Source organism: Pan troglodytes, chromosome 16, assembly GCF_028858775.2.
Source record: "Pan troglodytes isolate AG18354 chromosome 16, NHGRI_mPanTro3-v2.0_pri, whole genome shotgun sequence".
NCBI classification, from domain to species: domain Eukaryota; kingdom Metazoa; phylum Chordata; class Mammalia; order Primates; family Hominidae; genus Pan; species Pan troglodytes.
Genome location: NC_072414.2, coordinates 70580835 through 70605446, shown reverse-complemented (window position 1 = coordinate 70605446; position 24612 = coordinate 70580835). Strand labels below are relative to the sequence as shown.

Genomic DNA, 24612 nt, shown 5'->3' with positions numbered 1-24612 from the left:
GCCTGGAACTTAGGGCAGATGCCTGGTCTCCAGTGTACAGAAGATATTGTAAGCTATGCATGCAGGTGTGCTAGGGAGAGAATGTAGAATAAGAGGGCCCAGGGCCTTCAATCTTTTTCCACTGCAGGATCTGCCCCAACTCTCACCACCAGAATAACCCAAACCCCGTATCGGAAAGTGAGAGGTATAATTAAGGGAATCAGAAGAAGAGAGGTTTTTATGCCCGTCTCTGGAGTCTTATTAGTCATTCTGCTCTTCTTTCAGCTTTTTGACATCTTATCTTCTACAGCGTTTGCCAATGAGTGCTGCAGGAATTCCCCGTATATCTGGGTGCTCCCAACATCCCTGTTGTGAAACGAAGGAGAGTTCATCATAAAAGTTTTTAGCAGCAAATTTTTTTTTTTTGCTTTGTGTTACTTTATTCTACAAGTGATTTTTATTTACTTATTTGCACAAATTTATGGGGCATGTGTGAAATTTTGTTACGTGTATATAATGCATAGTGATCAAGTCAGTACTTAGGCTGTCCATCTCATGAGTGTAGTACATTTTTGTTTAACCCTAGTCACCCTACTGTGCTATCAATCATTGAATTTATTCCTTTTTTTTTTTTTGAGACAGAGACTTACTCTCTTGCCCAGGCTGGAGTGCAGTGGTGCAATCTCAGCTCACTGCAACCTCCACCTCCCGGGTTCAAGCAATTCTCCTGCCTCAGCCTCCCAAGTAGCTGGGACTACAGGTACGTGCCACCATGCCCAGATAATTTTGTATTTTTAGTAGAGATGGGGTTTCACCATGTTGGCCAGGCTGGTCTCAAACTCCTGACCTCAAGTGATCCGGCTGCCTTGGCCTCCCAAAGTGCTGGGATTACAGGTGTGAGTTATCGCACCCAGTCTTGAATTTATTCCTTCTAACTGTATGTCAGAGCAAACAATTTGAAAGTGAAATTTTGAAAATCTCATTTAGAGTGGCACCAAAACTTTTATAAAATACCTAAAAATAAATCTATCAAACCTCTACACTGAACACTATAGAACATTGTGAAATTGAAGAGGAACTAAATAAATGGAGAGATATGCCATGTTTTGTATTGGGAGACACAGAATTGCCCAATATGATAATTCTTTCCCAATTTGTCTATATACTCAATGTAATTCCAATCAAAATTTTCAGCAGGCATTGTTGTGTTTCTTTTTTTCAGAATTTGAAAAGTTGGTTTTAAAATGCATATGAAAATGGACAGGACCTAGAGTAACTAAAACAATTTTTGTTTTGTTTTTGAAACAGGGTCTCGCTCTGTTGCTCAAGCTGGAGTGTGGTAGCACCATCGTGGTTCACTGCAGCCTTGACCTCCCCTGGATCAAGCGATCCTCCTACCTCAGCCTCCCAAGTGGCTGGGACCAATAGGTAAGTACCACCTCATCCGGCTAATTTTTTCTATTTTATATACATATGTAATTATATGTGAGATATATATAGATATAGATATATAGATATATATAGATATGTAACGTATATATACACAAAATTAGCCAGGTGTGGTGGTGTGCAGCTGTAGTCCCAGCTGCTAGGATAGGGAGGCTGGGAGGTGGGAGGATCGCTTGAGCCTGGGGGGTTGAGGCTGCGGTGAGCCATGATCACGCCACTGCACTCCAGTCTAGGTGACAGAGCAAGTCTCACTCTCAAAAAAAAAAAAAAAGTATGTACTGTATAATTTTGTTCATACAAAATTCTAGAAAGTGCAAACTAATCTATAGAGACAGAAAGCAGATCAGCCTGGGACAGGGTTGGAGGGAGCGGTGGATGACAGAGGGGCATGAGAAAACTTTGGGGGATTATGGAAATGTTTGCTGTCTGAATTTTGGCTTCATGAGTGAACACAAACAACACTAATCAAGTTGTACATTTTTAAAATGTGCAGTTGATTGTACTCCAGTTATCTGTCCATAAAGTTGGGGTGGGGGGAACTCTTAAAACCAGGTGAAATAAATCTATACCATTTAGAAATTAGAACAGTGGCTCCATTTGGGAGGGTGGGGACCTGGAGGAAGTACAGGGGGTCTTTTGGGGTGCTGGTAATGTCTGCGTCTTGAGCTGGATGCTGGTTACACAGGTGTGTTCAGTTTGTGAAAATTCATTTAGCTGAACATTTATTTGTGAACTATTCTATACATATATCTCAATTAAAAGTTTTTTTTAAAAAGCTCTTTCACCAGACCTTAGATGAGTGCTGTAGTTACAGACAGTATAGGGATGATCTGGACTCCAGAATCTGCCTGTCTGGATTTCACATTGCCTATTTTTCACAGCACGTACACGGAAGATACTCTTGATCTCCCTATTTAACAGATGAAAAACATGAGGCACAGAGAGGTTAAAGAGTTTGCCCAGGGTTACACAGCTAGGAAGCTGCAGATTGCAAGCCCAGGACACATGATGCTGTGACTCACCTCTGCAGTCTCTCCTAATCCAGGCTTTACCTGATACACTTAGCATAGTGCTCAGCAGATGGAAAAGCACTGAATGCACGTTCTTTGCTGTCATTGTTATTGTTTAAGGTGTCTCCATCGAAAATACTTCCAACAAAGGAAACAGAAGGAAATCAGACCCCATCAGGGCAGACTTAAAAATCAACATCTGCCCTTACGTGGAGCACCCAGCAATGTTACCTCAATTCTCTTTGAGTATTAGGCTTTCCCAGCAACGTGCCAAAACCCTGGTACAGAGCATTAGGCTTCTTCTCTCCCTGGTAAGTTCATCCAGAGGAGGGATCTTGGCTTCATCCATCCCTGAAGCACATGGCCTGGCACAGATCTGGGTCTTTATGCTATGTGAACAAGTGAAAGGGGGAATTGGAAGAGACAGGTTCTCAGGTCCCTTTTTAGCCCCTGAGGGTCTGGAGTCCTTGAAGCCATTGAGATTCCTCTGCACAGCCTTTCATCCTGGAGCCCATTGCAACCTATCCCTTCCATGGTGCTGGAGATGGTAAGTGCTCTGGACAGCAGATGCTGAGATGTAGTTAAGAATGGGAGAGGGTTCAGTGGGGACCAGTAATTACTGTAAATGATAAGAGGAGGAGGTAGCTGGATTGGGCAGGGGAAGACTTCAGATTGCCATGCAGATCTAACAGAGTTTCAGCCCCCGCAACAGGAGGACTTGGAGTTTGAGTTGAGCAAAAATGGCAGGCCCTAGGACTCTCGCTGTGCTCAGTAGTTGGTTTGGGGGCTGGCCAGGAAAAGTGTGGCCTCTACCTCAAAAGCTGAGGTAAAGCCTGAAGATGCTAGCCACTGGAGGCAGGCAGCTAACTGCATTTTTGCAGCTAGGAGATTTGAATATCTCTGCAGTGGTCACAGTCACAAAAGGGAAGAAAAACACCCAGCAGGTTTTCCACCAGCACTGCCAGCCTTTGCCTGGCTGTCAACGGACAGCTGGGGAGCCAGGTGAGGCAAGCTATGGAGAATCAAATATGGAGTATGGAGTAAGGAGGTCCTTCAATGAGGAGACCATAAAGATTGAGAGGAATCAGGGCCGGCTTTTCCAAGATGAGTCCTGAAAGCCCAGATGCTTCTGATTAGCAGGAAGGAGGGAGGAGATGATTCAGGACAAGGTAGAGTGAACCCTTTAGACTTAAAGCCAGAATTTGAAACAGCTTAATGTCCTGCCTCCCTCAGAACTTTCAGATGGAAGTACACATCATTAGTTATGACTGACTGAGGAAGCAACAGTCAGGATTACATTGTAAAAGGATCATGCAGCTATTAAGCACCTACTGAATTCCCATCTGTTATAAAGGAGACAGGAGAAAAGAGAAGGAAGGGGTGGTGTGCTATCTGCTGAGGCTTTCATTATCCCATTTAAGCCTCAGACCAACCCTATGAGCGGGGTGACAACTGTCACCCTCTTTTTATAGATGGAAAAAGCAAGCCTCAAAAATGTGAGATAACTTGCCCACCACAGCTGCTAAGTGGCCAAACAGATTTGAGGCCAAGTCAATCCAACCATAAGTTTTTATAATTTCTCCCATTCCACCACCACCCCTAGTGCCGCCATCATTTCTGAGCACTTATTGAGTGCCAAATCACTGCGACATGCTCTACCCACATTACCTTGTTGAAGCATCAGGACAGCCGTTATAGATGAGGAAAAGGAGAAAGTAGCTAGTCCAGGGTTATGGAGCTCCAAAATGGCAGAACCAAAATGGGTACCCTTGTCTGTTGACCTCACTACCTTCATTACCATCTATAGATGGAAAGTCGTGGAGTCACCAGGCCGGAAGTGCCGTGGAGGAAACTCACTCCAATCTGCTGCATGAAGAGAGGATTCTCTGAGACTGAGCAAGGTATCAGGCCAGCAGCAGGCACTGAGATACCACCAGCCCAGATGATGAGGCCTCAGATGGTGCTGGCCAGAGGGGTGGGAACCAGCTGTTCCTTGTCTCAAGCCCTTCAGGTTGAGTGGCTGCACTCCACAAGGCCTCATGTCTGAGTCAGCCCTGACCCATGTCCTCAGGCCCCACTGGCAGAGCCACCAATGCTACTGGCTCTGTGGCCTCAGCTGCTGTGTGCCTCAGACATGGCAACCTATGACTCTGATCTATAAAGCAGCCAGTGATCTATAAAGCAGCCAGCGAAGGTTGAGGTTCAGCCTTGAGGCACACTGAGGCACACAGGTGGAAAGGGGAAGAGCAGAGAGCAGCAGGGCCTGGGAGACTATGGCCCCACGACCCAGCAGAGGCCAGATACAGGCAGGAATTACTGCTCCACCTCCTGCTGCAGCTGTGGGCAAGTTACAAGTGAAGGACCTGTGGATTTTGCTGCTTGGTAATCATAGGTTCAAACTCCAGCTTCACCAAACTCCTTCCCTGTCAGCTTTCTCACTGGAAGATGGGGCAGTAGCTTCTTGTGAGGACAAAATGATGAAGTATCTAGCACCAAGTAGCTACCAGGTATATTGTGGCTTCCTCACCACCTGTCCGAAGAGATGAGGATTCAAGACCCTGCCCTGTCCCTGCAGCCCTTTTGGGCTCGTGTGGGGCAGATGCGACCCTTTTCAAAAAAAGTTCTGCTAAGGGGCTGAAGGAAGCAGGCCTTCTTCTGGAGCTGCCAAAGAAAGGAAGGCTACCCAGGGTGGGGGCATCCTGGTTCACTTGTGTTCCCAGGGCTCAGAGAGCACTTGCCGCTTACACCCTCCTTGATGGAAGTGTCAGGATTCAGTCAGGGAAGAAGCAGAACCATGTGAGTTATGGGCTAAGGGATTTATTGCACAATTAGACCTTACATGATTGTGGAGGGGCTGGGAAGTAGAGGTGTGGGGAGGGAGCTGGAGAGTCAGAGAAGGGGTCCACTTCTCGGTCAATCTGAGAAGCTGAAACATGTCCAGCTTCTGGTGGGACCACCAAGGGCAAGGCCCTGGAGAGGTCTCTGGGCAGCTGTGCCTTGCAGAGCTCCCACATCTGTGGGTCTGCACAAAATGCCTGTGGTAGACTTAGGGTCAGTGCAGGTCATATGGTCAGCAGTCGGGGAGAAGAGCTGGACTCAGGGCAGAGTGAGGACAAGCTGGCATTTGCCAGCACCACTACATCTGTCACTACTGAAACCAAGGGGTGAATTTGATCAGGTCTGCCTGCCACCCTGCTTGCTTTTGGCCGCTTGCTTTTTGTTTTGTTTTTGTTTTATCCATGAACCCTGAGGCCTTAGTCCACTGAAGGCTGAACCTCAACCTTCACTGGCTGCTTTATAGATGAGAGTCATAGGTTGCCATGGTCATGGTTGCTTCAGCTGTTTTTCAGGAACTTGGGCCAGCTCCTGTCCAGTTCAAACTGGTAGAGATCACTGACCCTTCAACTGGACCTGTGCCAATGCCCGAGAAAAGGTCCATTTTGATGTCAGAGGGCCAAATACTCCACCTTCAGATCATGCTAATGCCATCATTTTCTGCACTTACGCCCTATGAAATCTCACAAAGCCCGACTACACTTGCACGAAACAAACCTATGACTTCATTTTTCCCCGCTGCCAATCACCTCTCCCCACATCTTAGACCATCACACTTCCCTAGCCCATAAGCAACCCTAAGCCTTATCTCTGCGGAAGTGGATTTGAGAGCTGTTCTTCCCCCTCCTTGTTTGGTGGCCTTGTGCATAAATCAGGACCTGTGTCACAGTGATTGACTTGCTGTACACCGGCAGAATGGACCTAGACCTGGCCAGTGACACCGCTTGCGGCCACGGCCACCTTCAGACAGCAATGGCTGCCTCTTTCCTTCTGCCTTCCAAATCACACATAAATGCCCCTTTTGGCCAACTCTTCCTCTGTAAGGCTCCTCCTCAAGGGGCACCAGCACTGATGGGGAAGCCAGAGAAAGGCAGTTCAGGTTGGGGGTGAAAAGCCAGGAATGTGAAGACCAACTTCCGCTTGGCTCTTACTTCCTTAATTAGAGAGTCTGGAGCCCAAGGCATCAGCTACAGGTCTTAGGACAAACCCTGGGCCCAGGAAAACAGAGCTGGATGAATCCTTGGACACCATGAGATCTATCATCTCACTCCACAGATGGGGAAGTTGGGCTCTGACTCCTGCTGTCATTTGCGGCAGGTCCCAGGCTGCTAACTCCATCCTCTCTGGCCAGCACCACTGCAGTCTGGGCCTCAGCTAGTGGAGCCAACTAGGCTCACCCACTGCCAAAGCAACTGTAAGAAGGGCACACGACAGTCATGGGCAGAACCCCAGGCCAGGATGTCAGTCTCTCTGGCCTATGGACAATTGCTCAGCCTGCAGCTGGGGCCTGGCTAGGCCAGACAAGGGACCGGGTGCACAGCAGGGAGGGCGCCTGCCCATGTCCACAGCCATCCTCCTCCTGGGCACACTCATGAAAAGGCACTCCTTTAAAAAAACAAAATTGATAAAATATTTCAAACATACATAAATCTATAGGAACCCACATAACAAACACCTGGGAACCATTATCCGGAGTTGTTCAAATATACTCATATGTAGTCATATTTGCTTCAGACCTTCTTTTTTCATTTTATGAACTAAAGCAAATTTATTTATGAAATAAAACCCCCAGAACCTCCCCCCATGCTTATTTTTCTTCCCATCCCCAGAGGTAACCACTTCTCTGAATTTAGAGTTTATCACTCGTGCAATTTTATTCTTCTGCTACTTACGTGGGTATCTTTAAACATGTTTTTAAATGTTAGCTAATGTGTATATGTCCACGTATGTTATATGTGATTTGTACATATTCAAAACTTTTTTGCTTAACATTTTTAAAAGATTTTTGTTAATAATTGTGACTTTAGATCAAGGGTCAGCAAATTTTTTGTGTAAAAAGCCATATAGCAGATATTTTAGGCTTTGCAGGCAACATATGGTCTCTGTTGCAGTCTTTGCTTTGCATTGTTTTATTTTGTTTTGTTTTTTATAGTGCTTTAATGTTATAAAAACCATTCTTCTTAGCTCCAGATTTGGCAGATGGGCGGTAGTTTGCTGGCCCCAGCTCCAGATCATATTGTATTATGTGAGTATCCCACAGTTCATTCCTCCGTGTTCTTGTTGATGGACATCTAAGTGGTTTCCAATTCTCACTACACAAGGGTGACTATGAGCATTATCATATAAATGAGTGTCTCTGGGGTACACACCGAGAAATGGAAGGGCTAGGCATTGGACGGAAGCATCTTTGACTTTACAATACATTATCAATTTCTCTCCAAACTGGCAGCCCCAGTTTACATCCCCAGCAGCAGTTGGCGAGTGCTCCTGCTGTTCCACATCCTTACTAGCACTTGCTATTATAGGGCTTTCAAAATAATATGAACTGCCAGGAGCGGTGGCTCACACTTGTAATCCCAGCACTTTGGGAAGCCAAGGCAGGAGGACTGCTTGAGCCCACAAGTTTGAGACCAGCCTGGGCAACATAGTGGGACCCAGTCTCTACAAAAAATCCCCAAAATTAGCCAGGTGTGGTGGCATGGTTGTGGTCTCAGCTACTTGGGAGGCTGAGGTGGGAGGATCACTTGAGCCTAGGAGGTTGATGCTGCAGTGAGCAGTGATTGTGCCACTGTATTCCAACCTGGGCAACACAGTGAGACCCTGTCTCAAAATAACAATAAGATATCCACTTCTTTGTTTTTGTTTTTTTTTGAGACAGAGTCTCACTCCGTCGCCCAGGCTAGAGTGCAGTGGCACCGATCTCGGCTCACTGCAACTTCCGCCTCCCGGGTTCAAGCAATTCTGTGCCTCAGCCTCCTGAGTAGCTGGGATTACAGGCATCTGCCACCACACCTGGCTAATTTTTGTATTTTTAGTAGATACAGGGTTTCACCATGTTGGCCAGGCTGGTCTCGAACTCTTGACCTTGTGATCCATCCGCCTCGGCCTCCCAAAGTGCTGGGATTACAGGCGTGAGCCACCGTGCCCAGCCAACAATAAGAATATATTCTTACGCAGCAGAAGGAATAGATTCACCCCCACGCCTTTCGTTTTCCTTTTTTTTTTTTTGAGACAAGTCTCGCTCTGTCGCCCAGGCTGGAGTGCAGTGGTGTGATCTCGGCTCACTGCAAGCTCCGTCTCTCAGGTTCATGCCATTCTCCTGCCTCAGCCTCCTGAGTAGCTGGGACTACAGGTGCCTGCCACCACGCCCAGCTAATTTTTTGTGTTTTTAGTAGAGACAGGGTTTTACTGCGTTAGCCAGGATGGTCTTGATCTCCTCACCCCGTGACCCGCTTGCCTAGGCCTTCCAAAGTGCTGCGATTACAGGCATGAGCCACCTTGCCCGGCCCTATCACCCCCACGCCCTTTTATAAAGCACTAATCTCATCCATGAGGGCTCGCCCTTATGACTTAATCACTTCTTAAAGGCCCTACCTCTTCATACTATCATCTTGGCAATTAATTTGAATTTTGGGAGACACATTCAGACCATAGCAATACTCTTCATGAAAGGCCTTATGTATATTTTGCTAGATTTATTCTAAGGTTTTTGTTGCCATTGTGAATAGAATCTCTTTTACTTTTTCTTTTCTTTTTTTTTTTTGAGATGGAGTCTCTCGCTCTGTTGCCCAGGCTGGAGTGCAGTGGTGTGATGTCGGCTCAGTGCAAGCTCCACCTCCTGGATTCATGCCATTCTCCTGCCTCAGCCTCCTAAGTAGCTGGGACTACAGGTGCCTGCCACCACACCCGGCTAAGTTTTTTTTTTTTTTTTTTTTTTGTATTTTTAGTAGAGACGGGGTTTCACCATGTTAGCCAGGATGGTCTTAATCTCCTGACCTTGTGATCTGCCCGCCTTGGCCTCCCAAAGTGCTGGGATTACAGGCGTGAGCCACTGCACCCGGCCGAATCTCTTTCTAATACATTTTCTAACCTGTTATTATTGATGTATAGGAATGCTAGTATCTCATTATCACTTCTGTGTCCATTCCCCTCACTCCTATCCATGGTAAACCTCTTCCTATGTTTGCAGGTCATTCAAGTTTTCTTTTCTATGAATTACATGTTCATATTGTTTGCCCACTTTTCTTTTGGTTGGTTGACTTTTTAAAATATTAATGTTTATATATATAAAATGTTTATATATATAATTCCTTAAATATTCTAGATATGTATCCTTTGATTATATGAATTGCAAATATCTTCTAATCTACGGTTTCTCTTTAAACTTCATTTGTGGTATGTTTGGTTGAATAGAAGTTTAAATACTTTAGTGAAGTCAAATCTATTACCATTTTTCTTTTGAGCTTATGCTTTTAATATTTTTTTCTCCTGAGACAGTGCCACTTTGTTGCCCAGGCAGGAGTGCAGTGGCTCAATCACAACTCACTGCAGCCTCAAACTCCTGGGCTCTAGTGATCCTCCCGCCTCAGCCTCCTAAGTAGCCAGGACTACAGGCACACACCAGCATACCCAGCTAATTTTTTATATAGAGAGAGGAGATGGGGTCTTGTTATGTCACCCAGGCTGGTCTGGAACTCCTGGGCTCAAGCAATCCTCCTGCTTCAGCCTCCCAAAATGCTGGTATTACAGGTATGAACCACCACACCCAGCCACTTCTAGTATTTTGTTTAGGAAATTACTTTCTACTTGTTATGGATTGAATATTTGTGTCCCCTCTAAATTTATATGTTGAAATCCTGGCCTCCAATATAATGGTGTTAAGAGATGGGGCCTTTGGAAAGTAATTAGGTCAGGAGGGTGGAGCTTTCATGATGGGATCACCACTTTCATAAGAAGAGATGCAGGAGAGTTGCCTCCTGTCTGTCTTGCTCTCTGCCATGTGAGGATACAAGAAGATGGCCCTCTGTGAACCAGGAGGTGGGCCCTCACCAAGAGCCGACCATGGTGGCACCCTGATCTTGGACATCTAGCCTCTAGAACTGGGAGAAATCAACGTGTGTTGTTTAAGCCACCCATTCTATGGCATTTTGTTAGAGCAGCCCACACTAAGACACTACCCCAGTCATAATGATATCCTCCTATGTTTGCTTCTAAATGCTTTCAAAGTTTTGCTTTTCAAACTAAATCTTTAATGAACCTGGATTTTATTTTTGGTATGGTGTGAACTAGGGATCTAGTTGTATTTACTTCCCATATGGATAATCAATTGTCCCAACATCATTTTTAGAATATCCATCCTTTCCCCAATGATCTACAAGGCAACTTCTGTCTTATTTCAAGTTTCCATGTGTCATGGATCTTTTGCTGGGCTCCTGTTCTCTTCCAGTGGTCAATTTGTACATCCCCCTCGACATTTAACTGTCCTGATTCCTATGACATTATCGTATGTACACAAATCTTAAACCTTCCATTACTCACTGACCTCTATGTCATTCATTTTTTTTTTTTTGAGACGGTCCCACTCTGTCGCCCAGGCTGGAGTGCAGTGGCACAATCTTGGCTCACTGCAATCTCTGCCTCCCAGGTTCAAGTGATTCTCCTGCCTCAGCCTCCCAAGTAGCTGGGACTACAGGTGTGCGCCACCATACCCAGCTAATTTTTTTGTATTTTTAGTAGAGAAAGGGTTTCACCATGTTGGCCAGGATAGTCTCAATCTCTTGACCTCGTTATCCACCCGCCCCAGCCTCCCAAAGTGCTGGGATTACAGGGGTAAGCCACCGTGCCCGGCCTATGTCATTCTTATTCTTTAAAAATATATTCATTTGGGTTCTGCTTGAAGGAGAGCCTGAGTCAAGGATTTGGGTGCAAGCACTTTTTTAGAAGATGATTCCAGGAAGCAAGGTAAGAGGGTGAGAAGTGAGATAGGGAAGGGAAGAAAGTCAATAGATGGTACATTAATGAGCAGGTTGCCACAAAAGGTAACTGGGGCTCAATCTCACTGGGCCCTTCAGTTATTCCAGCTGAGCGGTGGTGAAGCTGTGGTATTTATCCACCAACTCCCTTTCTTCATGGCTGTTTTAAAATGCACTCAAGATTTTCATTAGATGTGGCAAGACACACAGATATGGAAATGACTGTCCTGAAATAGAGTTTTTTATACTCAGAGGTCCCTAGAAACAAGAGACATGGCATGCCAGGCAGGGATACATGGGGAGGCACCAGGGTTGGTCAATAAGTAAAGGGAGCTGGGGGGAAATGTGGGCAAGAGCTTTATTTGTGGCATCCAAGAGAAAGGCAAGTCAAGCCAGGGTAAGCAGGCACAGGATTAGCTATTAATAGTTTAAATAATTTCACTTGGCTCCAGAGCATAGGGCTGTCCCTGGTTGTCTGGTTCATGGCCCTGGGATGACTAGGGCAGATGGACAATGGCCCAGTATAACAGTCTGATGAAGGAGGTGGCTGGGGGTGTGGGCTTCGGATTGGCTGGTTTGCGTATGGAAGGTGCATTTGCAGGTGAGTCCCTTACTGTCTCGGGGAGTTGGCTAGCCCTGGGAGGAACAGTCTCTCCAGGATCAGCAAGGCCTCAGCTGTCAAAACATCAGGAAATTCAGGAAATGAAAAGGCATGATGAATACACTGAGGGTGCTCTTAAAAGCATCAGCTCCCTGGCATATATGTGGTTGGCAATGCCAAGGGGTATGGAGAGGGCACCAGCGGTGTCTGCACACTGTTCTTGGCCCCTCAATTACTACATGAATTTTAGAATCAGCCTGTCAAGTTCCACAAAAAAATCTATTGGGATTTGTTTGAGAATTGCTTGAATTTATAGATTAATTTGGTGAGAAGTAATATGTTTATAGTATTGAGTCCTCCCATTCATAATATATATGGTCTATATTTCAATTTAGTCAGCTCTTCCTGAGTATTTTTGTATTTGTCTTAGGCCTTTTGTAGTGCTATAACAAAATACCAGAGACTGGGTAATTTACAAACAACAGAAGTTTATTTTCTCAGTTCTGGAGGTTGGGAAGTCCAAGATCAAGGCACCAGCAGGTACAGTGTCTAGTGAGGGCCTGGTATCTGCTTCCAAGATGGTGCCTTGAATGCTGGCTCCTCTGGAGGGGACAAATGCTATGTTCTCATGCAGCAGAAGGAACAGATAAACCCCCCACACAAGCCCTTTTATAAGACACTAATCTCATCTATGAGGACTTGCCATTATGACTTAATCACTCCTTAAAGGCCCTACCTCTTAATATTATCTTGGCAATTAAGTTTTAACAAATGTGTTTTGGAAGACAGATTCAGACCATAGCAACACTCTTCATGAGAGGCCTTACGTATATTTTGCTAGATATATTCTAAGGTTTTTGTTACTATTGTGAATAGAATCTTTTTTTTTTTTTTTTTTTTTTTTTTTTGAGACAGAGTCTCGCTCTGTCATCCAGGCTGGAGTGCAGTGGTGCAATCTCCGCTCACTGCAAGCTCTGCCTCCTGGGTTCACACCATTCTCCTGCCCCAGCCTCCCAAGTAGCTGGAACTACAGGTACCCGCCACCATGCCCAGCTAATTTTTTTTTGTGTGTGTGTATTTTTAGTAGAGACGAGGTTTCACCATGTTAGCCAGGATGGTCTCGATCTCCTGACATCGTGATCCGCCCGCCTCAGCCTCCCAAAGGCCTGGGATTATAGGCGTGAGCCACCATGCCCGGCCTAGAATCTCTTTTTCTATTTCATTTTCTCATTTGTTATTATTGATGTATAGGAATGCTAATAGGTTTTTTCTTTTTTTAAGATGATCTTGAATTCAACAACCTTGCTAACTCTTACTAGTCTTAACAATTTATCTGTATATTCTTTTGGATTTTCTGCATAGACAATCATACCTGCCTGCAAATACAGGTAGTTTTTTCTTTCCAATTTTAAAATTTTATTTCCTTCATTTCTATTATAGGTTGAATCACATACATTTCTGATGTTGGGCATCTCATAATCTTAAAAAAAATGGCAATTTCATATGTATTAACCTAACACATTGCCTAGGACCTCCAGTGCCATGTTCAAAAGAAACAGTGATAGAAGGCACCCTTGTCTACGTCCTAACTTTGATGGAAATTGCTTCTAAAGTTTTACCATTAATTATGATAATTGCTACACATTAAGAAAGATAGGGCCAGGCATGGTGTTGCATGCCTGTAATCCCAGCACTTTGGAAGGCTGAGATGGGAAGATCGCTTGGGCCTGGGAGGTGAAGATTGCAGTGAGCCAAGATCCCACCACTCCACTCAGGCCTGGGCAACAGTGAAACCCTGTCTCAAAAAAAAAACCTAACTTGCTAATAGTGAATTATCTGATGTTGACTCTGCCCTTACGTTATTGTAATGAAACCTAATTCATCATGATGCATTGTTTGTGTGTGTGTACATTGCTGTATTCAACTTGGTATTATTTAAAATTTTGGAATCCATGTTCATAAAAGTTAATAGCTAACATTTATTTGGTTTTCTAGGTTCTGGGTATTGTTAAGTTACTTTACATGAATTATTTCATTTTATCCTAAAAGGCTTATTGTGAAGGTTATTTTCCCCCTTTATATATGAGGAAGTTAAGGCACACTGAAGGCAAATCATTTTGCCTAAGGTCACAGAGAAGATTAGTGGCACCAGAATACAAATCCGGATGCCTGGCTCCAGAAGCAATGCACTGGCCACTGCTCTGTGCTGTCTCTCTGTGACAAAGACCCATAATTCAGATTGTTCTATAATGTGTTTTCCTTGTACATCCTTGTTCTAGTTTTGTACCATGATTATATTATTCTCAATAGATAATTAGCTCTTCTTTTTATTTAAAGAAAATACATGTCAAAGCTCTATAAAAACCTATTTCATCGTATCCCCTTTGCTAGCCTAACTTTTACAGTTCTGCAGTGGCCTCCAGGTTTTATGTCCTTTCCAAGCTCCTGTCCTGGGTATATTGGGGATGTACACATCCGATAAAGCCAGGGATACAGACCACGGATCAGCAGCAGGCCTCCCGCTCCCAGCATCCTTTCAAGTACTGGCATACACCCAAGCTCCCAGCTTCTAGCCAAGAGTCTTTTGGTCCCCACTTATCCCAAAGGACCTGCCACTGTCTTTGGTTTCCAAAGCCCAACAGGCTCCAGGCTCTTCAGCCTCCAACCACTTTGCATTTCTTTTCTGGTTTTGGTTCATGGAGATGATTATCCTATTTTCCAGCCTTGCCATGTCTTTATTTACTTTATATATCTTACCTATTACTGCTGCAGTTTGGAGAAGAGAGGATGCCCTCAATCCTAACTTCTCCAAAGCATCCCAAAGGGGAAGAAGTCCGCTTCACTTCAACAGTGTTGTTGTTGTTTTTAAAGACCATATGTCAACATGTCAGATTATAGCAAAATGACGTGGGGGGAGCAATATGAAAGCAAGACTGAGAGTCCTGGAGATAAGGTGGCAAAGCTGCCTTTTTACAGGCGGTTCCCTTAGACCCCGCCCTTCCTGTCTTGTTCCTCCAGTTGTCAGATTTGCCTGTCAGGGCCCACACAAGGGAGCAGGTATGAGGACTGGACTGAGAGAGAGTTGGAGAAGCTGCCAGAGGCCCTTCTAGATCCAGAATTGAGGCAGCAGTTCCCGAGGTGGGGGCTGTTCCCCCACCCGCAAGGGAATGGTACTGATTCCAAAAACGCGTCAAGGACACCCTGGCTAGTAGAGGGATGTGCTTGAATCACCTGAGCGGCCTCTGTTCAGCCCAGATTGGAAGGCCCATGGGGGAGGACGAGGCCAGCCCACTCCAGCCCCATTCCCTTCCTTTTAACTCTGCTCCTTCCCCAGCCCCCAAGCTGGGTGAGGGGCCCTGAGCTATCCACCCTCCCAGATTCCACTCACTTTTCCTAAGTGTCCTCCCTGCAAAGTCTGCAGAGAGCAGCGCTCCCTGGCGTCGGCTCACCCAGCAGTGTCCTTTCTTTCAGCAAACCCCACGCGAATGAACCTGAGATGACTCATTTGCCTAAAAGCGTCTTCGAGGTGAGGGAAGGCAAAGCCCAAGGACCTCCCCGCTCAAGCACATGCTCTTTCCCCAACAGTAGAGGGATCCTGCGCTAGCGTCCGCCGCCCTCGAGGGCTCAGTCTCCCCAGCTGTACCAAGGGTGCCCGCACTGTCCTGCCTGCCTTCCCTGGGGGAAGGTTGCGAGGCCCGAGGAGATAGGGAAGCCAGGCGGCAGGTGGGGTCCAGACCACCCAGGGGGCGTCGGGGCGGAGCAGCGGGCCCAGTACATCCCTGAGTGGGCGGGGCTCGGCGGGGCTCTCCGCGGGGTCCTAGTGAGCGCCGCCCCGCCAGCAAACCTCGGGGGCCAGGACCGGCGCTCACTCGACCGCGCGGCTCACGGGTGCCCTGTGACCCCACAGCGGAGCTCGCGGCGGCTGCCACCTGGCCCCGCCGGCCATGAGGCGCGCGCCTTCCCTGGTCCTTTTCTTCCTGGTCGCCCTTTGCGGGCGCGGTGAGTTCTTTTCGGGGAAGGAGGGAGGGGCGCCTGGGTTGGGCTGAAAGGGGCTGGACTGGCCACAGGTGGGAGGGAAGGGAGGGTGCCCTGCGCCCGGGGGAGTGGCCCGAGATTGTCCCGGCCAGATGGGGGCGTGGGCAGGGCTGAGCCCACTCGCTGAGGCAGCGGGGGTGGGCCTGCGTGGGTGGGTCTGCCAGGTTTGGAGTGCGGGCCGCCTCTTCTCGGAGCCGCTGCCAGGGCCAGGGCCAGGGCCAGGGCCACCCTCCAGGGCGAGTGTCTGTGGGCTGGGCAGTGGGCTGGATGACAACGGCTTTGCAGGCACCGCGGGTCATCCCCAGCAGTCTGGGAGGCTGGGAGTATACCGACTCCCGCTCCCAACAGGGCCGAGGCTCCTTCCTTGCCTAAGAGGCGACTTTCTTGAAGCGTGGGTGCAGAGGAGCCGGCCACCTGGGCGGTGTAGGCGCTTGGGAGCGAATCTGCTGCTCAGCCTTAGAGAGAAGTCCCCTCCCACACAGCGGTGGTAGAGATGGGGACACTGGGCCGAGAAGGAAGGGGGCTTGCCCAAATCACCAGCCCTGGAATGTTTTGTGCTTTGGGGGTGGATCTCCCGGCAAACACATTTTATGGCACCGCTGCCTCTGGTCACCCACCCGAGGTGTGCCGGGCCTGGACAGCCAGCTTGACTGAGGGCCAGGCTGGTGAAGTTGGGCCTGCCACTCAGGAAGGAGACCCAGCCCTTCTCCAGGTAGAATGCAAATGTGAGGACTGCCTTCTCAGGGCCTCAGTTTCCCCACCTGAATTCCAAGGGCCCTTCTAGCTCCTACAGTCACCCAGGCTTTTCCTCCAAGCCCCAGTCAGCCTGGAGGACCAGGGCTACCTCTTCCTTGGCTAGAGACCCACCATAGGGGAGGCAGGAGGTAGGAGTCAGGGAATATATAAGGAGCTAATAATCTGAGAGGAAGCCATAGCTGGAATTCTAAACTGTGAGTGTGTGTCCAGTTTGGGAAAGCATATCCAATCTAAAACTTTACATTGAAAAAATGGAAAGATATACCCATCATTTTGGAATACAAACTACAGAAAGTAGTTTGTACTACTCCTATAAAGAGGTGGAGCTCTCATCAAAGATGGTGTCTGCAGGCAGTCTGTGTATCGTGGCTCTTCTACTAGCTGGGTGACCCTGTGCCATTTCTTTCACCATCCTGGACCTCAGGTTCCCCATCTGTTCTATGGAGAGAATATGCTCTGCCTACATATTTGGAGACTTGGATGTGTGTGGGGGCCAGTGGCAGTGTTTCTTAGGTGTGGTCCTGGGGCAGCCTGTATCACCCTGTACAGATTTCTGGGTCCCACCCTAGGCTTACAGGATCAGAATCTCTGGGAATAAAGCCTAGGAATCCAGGTGATTAATACACATGATTGAAGAAGCACTAATAGTATGTAATAAGTTCTTTATAAAAGATAAATTCTCTACATAAAAAAAAATCATAGGCCAGGCGCGGTGGCTCACACCTGTAATCCCAGCACTTTGGGAGGCAGAGGCGGGTGGATCACGAGGTCAGGAGATCGAGACCATCCTGGCTGACATGGTGAAACCCCGTCTCTACTAAAAATACAAAAAATTAGCCAGGCGTGGTAGCAGGCGCCTATAGTCCCAGCTACTCGGGAGGCTGAGGTAGGAGAATGGCATGAACCCAGGAGGTGGAGGTTGCAGCAGTGAGCTGAGATCATGCCACTGCACTCCAGCCTGGGTGACAGATCAAGACTCCGTCTCAGAAAAAAGAAAATCATAGCTGCCTTTTAATATAAATATCATGTTCCCTTCCTCAGTTAAGGACATACACCCCAGTTGAAAAATCACTCTGCCTTTCCAGATGCAGAATCTAATCTTTCCAATAAGATTCTGTTAACTGTTACTTTCTGTAGTTTGTATTCCAAAACAATAGGTATATCTTTCCATTTTTTCAATACAAATTTTTAGATTGGATATACTTTTCCAAACTGGACACACACTCACACAGTTTAGAATTCCAGCTATGGCTTCCTCTCAGATTATTAGCCCCTTTCTGGCAGGGAACAATTTTTCCCAAGAAGGCCTGGAAGACAAAACCCTGGGCAGAGGCTGGTGGGGCCCACTCCTCATCAGAATCATTGAATCATGACTGACCCCTAGTGGCGGCTTCTCTGTTTAACTGTCAGCCCAGGGGCTGGGATGTGACCCCTGACCGTGCTGCAGAAGCTTCCACCCATCCTGGGCCACCCCTGCCACCTGGGGGTGAAAGGCCTGTTCCTTGTCCTTTGAGCCCAGCAGGCCTCACAGACATTCAGTAGATTGGAAAGTCTAAGCATGGGCTGGGCTGGGCTCCCCCACCCCTTTTTGGGGGGCAAGTGGGGTGCATTCCAGTCCCCAGTATCCCTGCTGTTTATTCCCACCCTTCAGTGCACCACCCCCCCCCCCCCCGGCCCCCGGCCATACACTCACAAGTACAAACACAGGCGCAGTCATGGGCACACACTGCCCGGGACAGCACCATTTCCAGGCTCTGCGGGGCAGTCTCCTTACAGGGAAGCTAATGAGGCACTGAAGAAGGCTCAGGGGTCAGGGAAGACCTCTGTCGGAAAGAGGCTCCTATACCTGGTTCCTCCTCTGACTTGCTGGGGGCACTTGAGAAAGTTTCTTCCCTCTTTGGTCTCAGTTTCCCCAGCTGAGAAATAGGGGGTTGGGCTAAATGGTCTAAAGTTCTGGGAACCTCTAACTCAAGCCCACAGCTGGTGGTCAAGATGGGGGAGTCCCTCCAGGTCAGCTGAATGCCTGAGAGGCAGGACAGGCCCAAAGATGAGCCACCCAAGCACATCAGGTGCGCTCGGAGCTGAAGCATGAGCCCCACAGCCTGCAGAGCAGCCCTGCACTTGGGAGCCCTGTCAGACCAGCCTGGTGGGACTTCAGAGATGTGGGATCCAGCCTCCCCTAGTATTGCAGGGCTGGGGGATGGGAGCTGCAGATTCTGACCCCAGAGCTGCCTCAGACATGCCAGATGGGCTTGGGCAAGTCACACCCCTCTCTATGAAATAAGTCAGTCCAAACAAACATGCTAAAGAAGGGCTGTGGGAGGGATCCAGCTCTAGCCTGGGGCTACAGACTGGCTTCCAGGGTACTCAAGCAGCTGGCCTCTGGGAAAGGGGTCCTGGATATAAGAGGCAGGGCTCAGAATCTAGGCCAAGCATCCATAGGACCCCCCTCTGGAGAGCCCAGGGCAGCCTGGGGGAGGGGCAGCAGGCAGCAGGTGCACTAGGAGCATCTTTCACAAGGCAGTAAATATTGCATCTGTTCCAGATAGGCAGCGAGTTGGAAAGTGGATGAAGTAGGCAGGGTGGCAGCTGCTCCCCACAACCAGGAGTCCAGCCCAGCACCCACCCCTAAGTCCACCTCAGGCCTGCCTAATTGGGTTGGTCTGTGCTCTGGGCCCTCTGGCCCTACCCACAGAGGAAGGGGTTTGGTGCAACTAGGTGAACTGGCCCTTGCAGGAAGATGTAATCGACTCCTGAGCCTGGCAAGCCAGGCAGCCCCTCACCAGCATGCCCACCCCCACCTCTCCAGCCCCCCTTATTCCCTGATCCTCCCACCTGCTTCCCTGCCCCAGCACTGTTTCCTCTGCTCATTCTCATCTCTTTTCCTCCTCCCAGGCTTGCCTCCTCAGATGTCCTTGATTCTCCTCTGAGTCTCCCTTTTTCCAAGCTGCCCCCTCTATGCTTTACACATTCTCCCTGAAGACACTAGAGTACACAAGCCCAAGTCCCTGAACTTCACCTTTACTCCCAGACAGGTGAGGGAGATGACATAAAGACCCAAATGCCACTTGGCAAGGGATCGGGGGTATGCAGAGGGGCAGATTTGAGGCTATGGAAGGTCAGGGGGGCTCCCTGCATGAGGTGGTATTTAGGCTGGGTCTTGAATATGGCTCTGAGCTAAGACCTCTCCTCGAAGCTCCAGACGAGGAGCCAGCTGCCAGCTGGACCCCTCCATTTGGCGTCTCAGAGGGACCTTACACTCTGTAGGTCTAAGTCTGAACCCGGAAAATCCCCTCCATCTCAGCTCTGTTTCTTCTTAGGGAAAGCACCACCTCGTACCCATTTCTGCACCCAAACTCACATGTGAGTAATGGGGCTGCTCCCCTGCACTGTAAGTGCTCTGGTGTCAGGAACCGTTTCTGGTTTTTGCTTGCTGTTATCCTCGAAATGTAGTAAAGTCCCTGGCACAAGATAGACCCTCAGATAATTCATAACTGGTGGGCTGGGGGCAATCTTGGCAGAAGAAAGAGTCTGTTCAAAGAAGTGAGAGAAGCTGGGTGTGGTGGTGCACACCTGTAGTCCCAGCTACTAAGGAGGCTGAGGTGGGAGGATCCTTTGAATCCAGGAGGAATCGCTTGAAACCAGCCTGGGCAACATAGCAAGACCCTGTCTCTAAAAAAAAAAAAAAAAAAAAAAAAAAAAAAAAGGAAAAAAAGGAAGTGAGACAGTGAAGGTCACAGGGGGACAGGGGGAAAGGCAAACAGTAGGCTATGGCCAGAAGAGAGAGTATCTGAGTATCTGGGATAGAGGTAGAGAGGTGGGAGAAAATCAGATTGAGAAAGATAAGCCAGTGTCAGTGGGGAAAGGGCCTTGAATGCCAAGCCAAAACATTTGATTTTTAAGTCCACCTACAGCTCTGAGAGTTGTGGGTAGGGAAGGGCCCTAGACCAGTTTGCTGTAGAAAGACCACTCTGGCACTGTATGGTACATGGATAGCAGGGAGAGACTGCGGGTGGAGAGACCAGGAGGAAGGCAGGGGTGGGGAGGTGGGGACATGGCTGTAGCAGTAGAGATAAGGAGAACAGACTGAGGGACTTGGAAGGTAAAAGATAGGACTAGGACCGGGAACGGCGGCTCACACCTGTAATCCCAGCACTTTGAGTGGCGAATGTGGGTGGATCACCTGAGGCCAGGAGTTCAAGAACAGCCTGGCCAATATGGTGAAACCCTGTCTCTACTAAAATACAAAAATGAGCCGGGTGTGGTGGTGCAGGCCTGTAATCCCAGCTACTCTGGAGGCTGAGACAGGAGAATTGCTTGAACTCAGGTGGCAGAGGTTGCAGTGAGCCGAGATCACACCACTGCACTCCAGCCTGGGCAACAGAGTGAGACTCTGTCTCAAAAAAAAAAGACAGGACTAAGTGGCCACTTGGATGAACCAAGGGAGAGGTCAAGAAGAGACACCCAGTTTTTGTACCAGATATGTAGAGTGGGATGCCATGCACTGCTAGAGGGAAGAGGAGGCGGAAGAGGTATGGCATGGGAGGAGACAGCTGAGCTCTGTGTTGAGTGTATTTAATTTGAAGTCCTCAAGGAGAGACAGGCCTGCCAGCACCTTCGCTGCTTCAGCCAGCCCTAAGGGCACCTGTGCTCCCTCTCAGCTCTCCCTGCTGCCACAGGCTGCAGTGGGGGTCAGGTGCACAAGGGCCCAGCAGGTCTGACTGTGTGTTTTCTCAGGGAACTGCCGCGTGGCCAATGCGGAGGAAAAGCTGATGGACGACCTTCTGAACAAAACCCGTTACAATAACCTGATCCGCCCAGCCACCAGCTCCTCACAGCTCATCTCCATCAAGCTGCAGCTCTCCCTGGCCCAACTTATCAGCGTGGTAGGTGCAGAGGGCAGCTGTGGCTCAGGCTCAGGTGGAGAGGCCGCTCATGCCCAAGCCCCAGGCGATCATTGGTCAAAGGAATGAAACTACTATAGTTGACTTAGACTTACCAGTACGTGTCAGGGAGGCTGCAGAAAGGTCCATGAAGTTCACAGGTGTCCAATATTTAATGAAGTCAAGGTTTTGTTATAACAAAGAAGAAATGAGGGTAGGAGCAGGATGACCATTGGGTAGGCAGCCAATGGGCCTGCCGTAGACTCTGCTCAGCTGGGTCTCCAGCATGACCATAAGCTTCTCCTCCTTGTCTTTACAGCCCCACCCTATTCTCTCCCCTAGACTGCTCAGATAACCTTACATGCTTCTTACTTGTTGGGAGAAGTAAAAACCAGACTGGGGGAACTGATAGGTACAGAGAGGCCCAGGTGTAGGGGCAGGACCAGAGGCAGTGCAGCACCTATTGAGCCAGGCTGGTGAGGGATGGACAGTGGGCGTGGCTGCTGCAGGCATGGAAAGGAGGAGTGGATGGCAGCATTCACAGGTACCGTTGTCAGGTTGTCCATATGTGGATGTGGGGCAGAGGTGGGGGTGCTGACGGAGGAGGTGCCTGGGAATTTCTCTTCTCTTTGCTGCCTCTGAGTTGGAGATGTCAGAGGGAACCATGGCCTATTGTAAACCTTCCCATGTCCCCATCCACAGGGTTAGAACTCCGTCCCTGGAAGAAGCTCTGGGGGAACATTCACAAGGGGAGAGTGCAGGGCGCTGTGTCCAGCCAGGGGAAAGAGACCACCAAGGGGGCTGACCCTCCTCTGGCCAGGTAGCTGCCTTCTGAAATGCCAGACTCTCTCTCTAGCACGGTTGGCCCACACACACCCAGCCTGTCAAACCTACAGCCCTCAGGAAGGCTTTGGCCAAATTAATGACTGGCTCCATCTCCTGGGAGGACGCACAGCCCCAGGATGGGGAGGGCTGGAGAGCTGTGTACTCTCTGCCCCTCTCCCTCCGTAGTCGGATCAGAAGGAAGGAGGGCTTTCAGCCAGGCTCGCTCAGGCTGGTGTCTGAGTGTTATTGTCCAGCCCAGGGCTTCTTGCTTAATGAGTTGAACCCAGCTGCTGCGGTGCAGCTGCTGCCCTAGTGAGGGTGAACGAGCAGGAGGCTCTGCCGCACTTCCAGACTCAGGCTACCTGGTCAGATCTGCTCTGCCGGCCCTATAGGGTGATAGCGGCTACCAGAAGGAGGAGGGGATGCGGCCACCAGCCCCCACCCATGCAAGTTATATGTCTGAAAGCTTGTGTATACAGTAAATATTAGGTTGTGGGTTGCCAGGGTTTGTTTATTTATTCGAGGAGGGAGGGTTATAGGTACAACCAGTTTAAAGATGGAAATTTTTAGAGAGCAGGTAGGGATTTAGGGCTGGGTAAGGAAAGCAGGCTTGTCAAAGCAGCTGTTTTGTCATTGACTCCAGAGTCTGGTGAGCCAAGCACTCCCTCGCCAGCATCCCCACCCCCACCTCTCCAGCCCCCCTTATTCCCTGACCCTTCCACCTGCTCCCCTGCCCCAGCACTGTTTCCTCTGCTGACTCTCATCTCTTTTCCTGCTCCTGGGCTTGCCTGTTTTGATGTCCTTGACTCTCCTCTGAGTCTTCCTCTTTCCAAGCCATCTCCCCTGTACTTGACACATTCTCCTGGAAGACACCAGAGTACACAAGCTCAAGTCCCTGAACCTCGTCTTTACTCCCAGACATGTGAGGAAAATGACATAAAGACCCAAATGCCACTTGGCAAGAGATTGGGGGTATGCAGGGGGGCAGATCTGATGCTGTGGAAGCTCAGGGGGTAAGTTTAAGCCCAAATATATCAGTAACTACATTAAATGTAAATGGCCTAAATATTCTAATCAAAATGAGACAAATTGCCATGCATTCTTCTTCTCCCTCCTCCCTTCCCACCAACAGCCTGGAATGTGGAATTTGTGGTTAGAGCTCCAACAGTTATTTTGATCCATTCTTATGAGGGCCACACTCTAGGTACGGTGGAGAAGAAAGTTGGAAAGAATCTGGGTACCTATCAGAACTTTGTAGAGCAGAACTGCCATATATGTCTAAAGTGTTAACATGAGAGGGACATGAATTTCTACTTTATTTAAGCCTGTGTTACTCTGGATCACTGTTACTGGCAGCCAAACCTTATCTTACTGATAATCTTATCTAGTTGTAGGTTCCTTGAGGAAATGACTCCCAAAGTGAGATCAGTATGCTGGAAGTTATCTTGATAAAGGAGAGGCAGCAAAAATAGTACAGACTGAGAACACAAGACTTATCCAAAGTACTAAAGAAGGCCAGGGGGCTGGAGGACAGAACAGAGGGACATAGGGAGGTGAAGTGAGGCTGGGAAACCTGGCAAGGCCCCGCAGACCCTGCGAAGGAGCAAGATTTTTATTCTGTAAGTGAAGGAAGCCAAGGAATTAATCTAAACAGGGATAAAATTGAGGGAGGAAATGACAGGAACTTTGGAAGGTTTATTTGGGCTGCGTACGAAGAAGAGATGTATGTGTGTGTATGGTGGCGGTGGTGGTGGTGTACAGAATGAACATAGACCAGTTAGGAGGGTCTTACATGGTCCAGGTGAGACATGGATGATGGTGGCCTGGATTATTATGGTAGGATTCATGTATATTCAAAAAATATTTATGGAGTATCCAACATGTTACATACTCTTCTATCTGCCTTATTTTCTCATAGCCATTAGATTCTAGTGGGATGTGGCAGACAATACACAGATAGATAGATGGTGTTTAGGGGTGAGAAATGCTACGAAAAAAAAAAAAAAGGAGACTGGGTGAGGTGGCTTGCACCTGTAATGCCAGCACTTTGGGAGGCTGAGATGCATGGATCACTTTAGCTCAGGAATTTGAGACCAGCCTGGGCATCATGATGAATCCCCATCTCCACAAAAATTTTTTTAAAATTTAGCCAGGTATGGTGGCCTGTGCCTGTAGTCCCAGCTACTCAGGAGCCTGAGGTGGGAGGATCGCTTGAGCCTGGGAGGTGGAGATTGCAGTGAGCAAAGATCACGCCACTGCCCTCCAGC

The 24612-nt window shown here is 48.4% G+C and overlaps 1 protein-coding gene and 1 pseudogene across 6 annotated transcripts in view; both read left to right on the top strand.

The window, feature by feature from the left end:
- Positions 1-24612, top strand: part of CHRNB4 (cholinergic receptor nicotinic beta 4 subunit) — a 37094-nt gene that overhangs the window by 4145 nt on the left and 8337 nt on the right. The window contains exons 3-6 of one of the 6 annotated variants that reach the window (XM_063794254.1): positions 622-739; positions 1288-1407; positions 7458-7518; positions 21375-21523. In XM_063794254.1, coding sequence (XP_063650324.1) covers positions 7473-7518; positions 21375-21523 — 195 coding nt within the window. In that variant the 5' untranslated portion in view covers positions 622-739; positions 1288-1407; positions 7458-7472. Of the gene's footprint in view, positions 1-621; positions 740-1287; positions 1408-7457; positions 7519-15627; positions 15846-21374; positions 21524-22248; positions 22341-24612 lie in introns of those variants that run through there. The other 5 variants (XM_016927705.4, XM_016927704.4, XM_016927708.4 and 2 more) reach the window with 5 other exon arrangements.
- On the top strand, positions 18630-20653 carry LOC134808575 (uncharacterized; annotated as a pseudogene).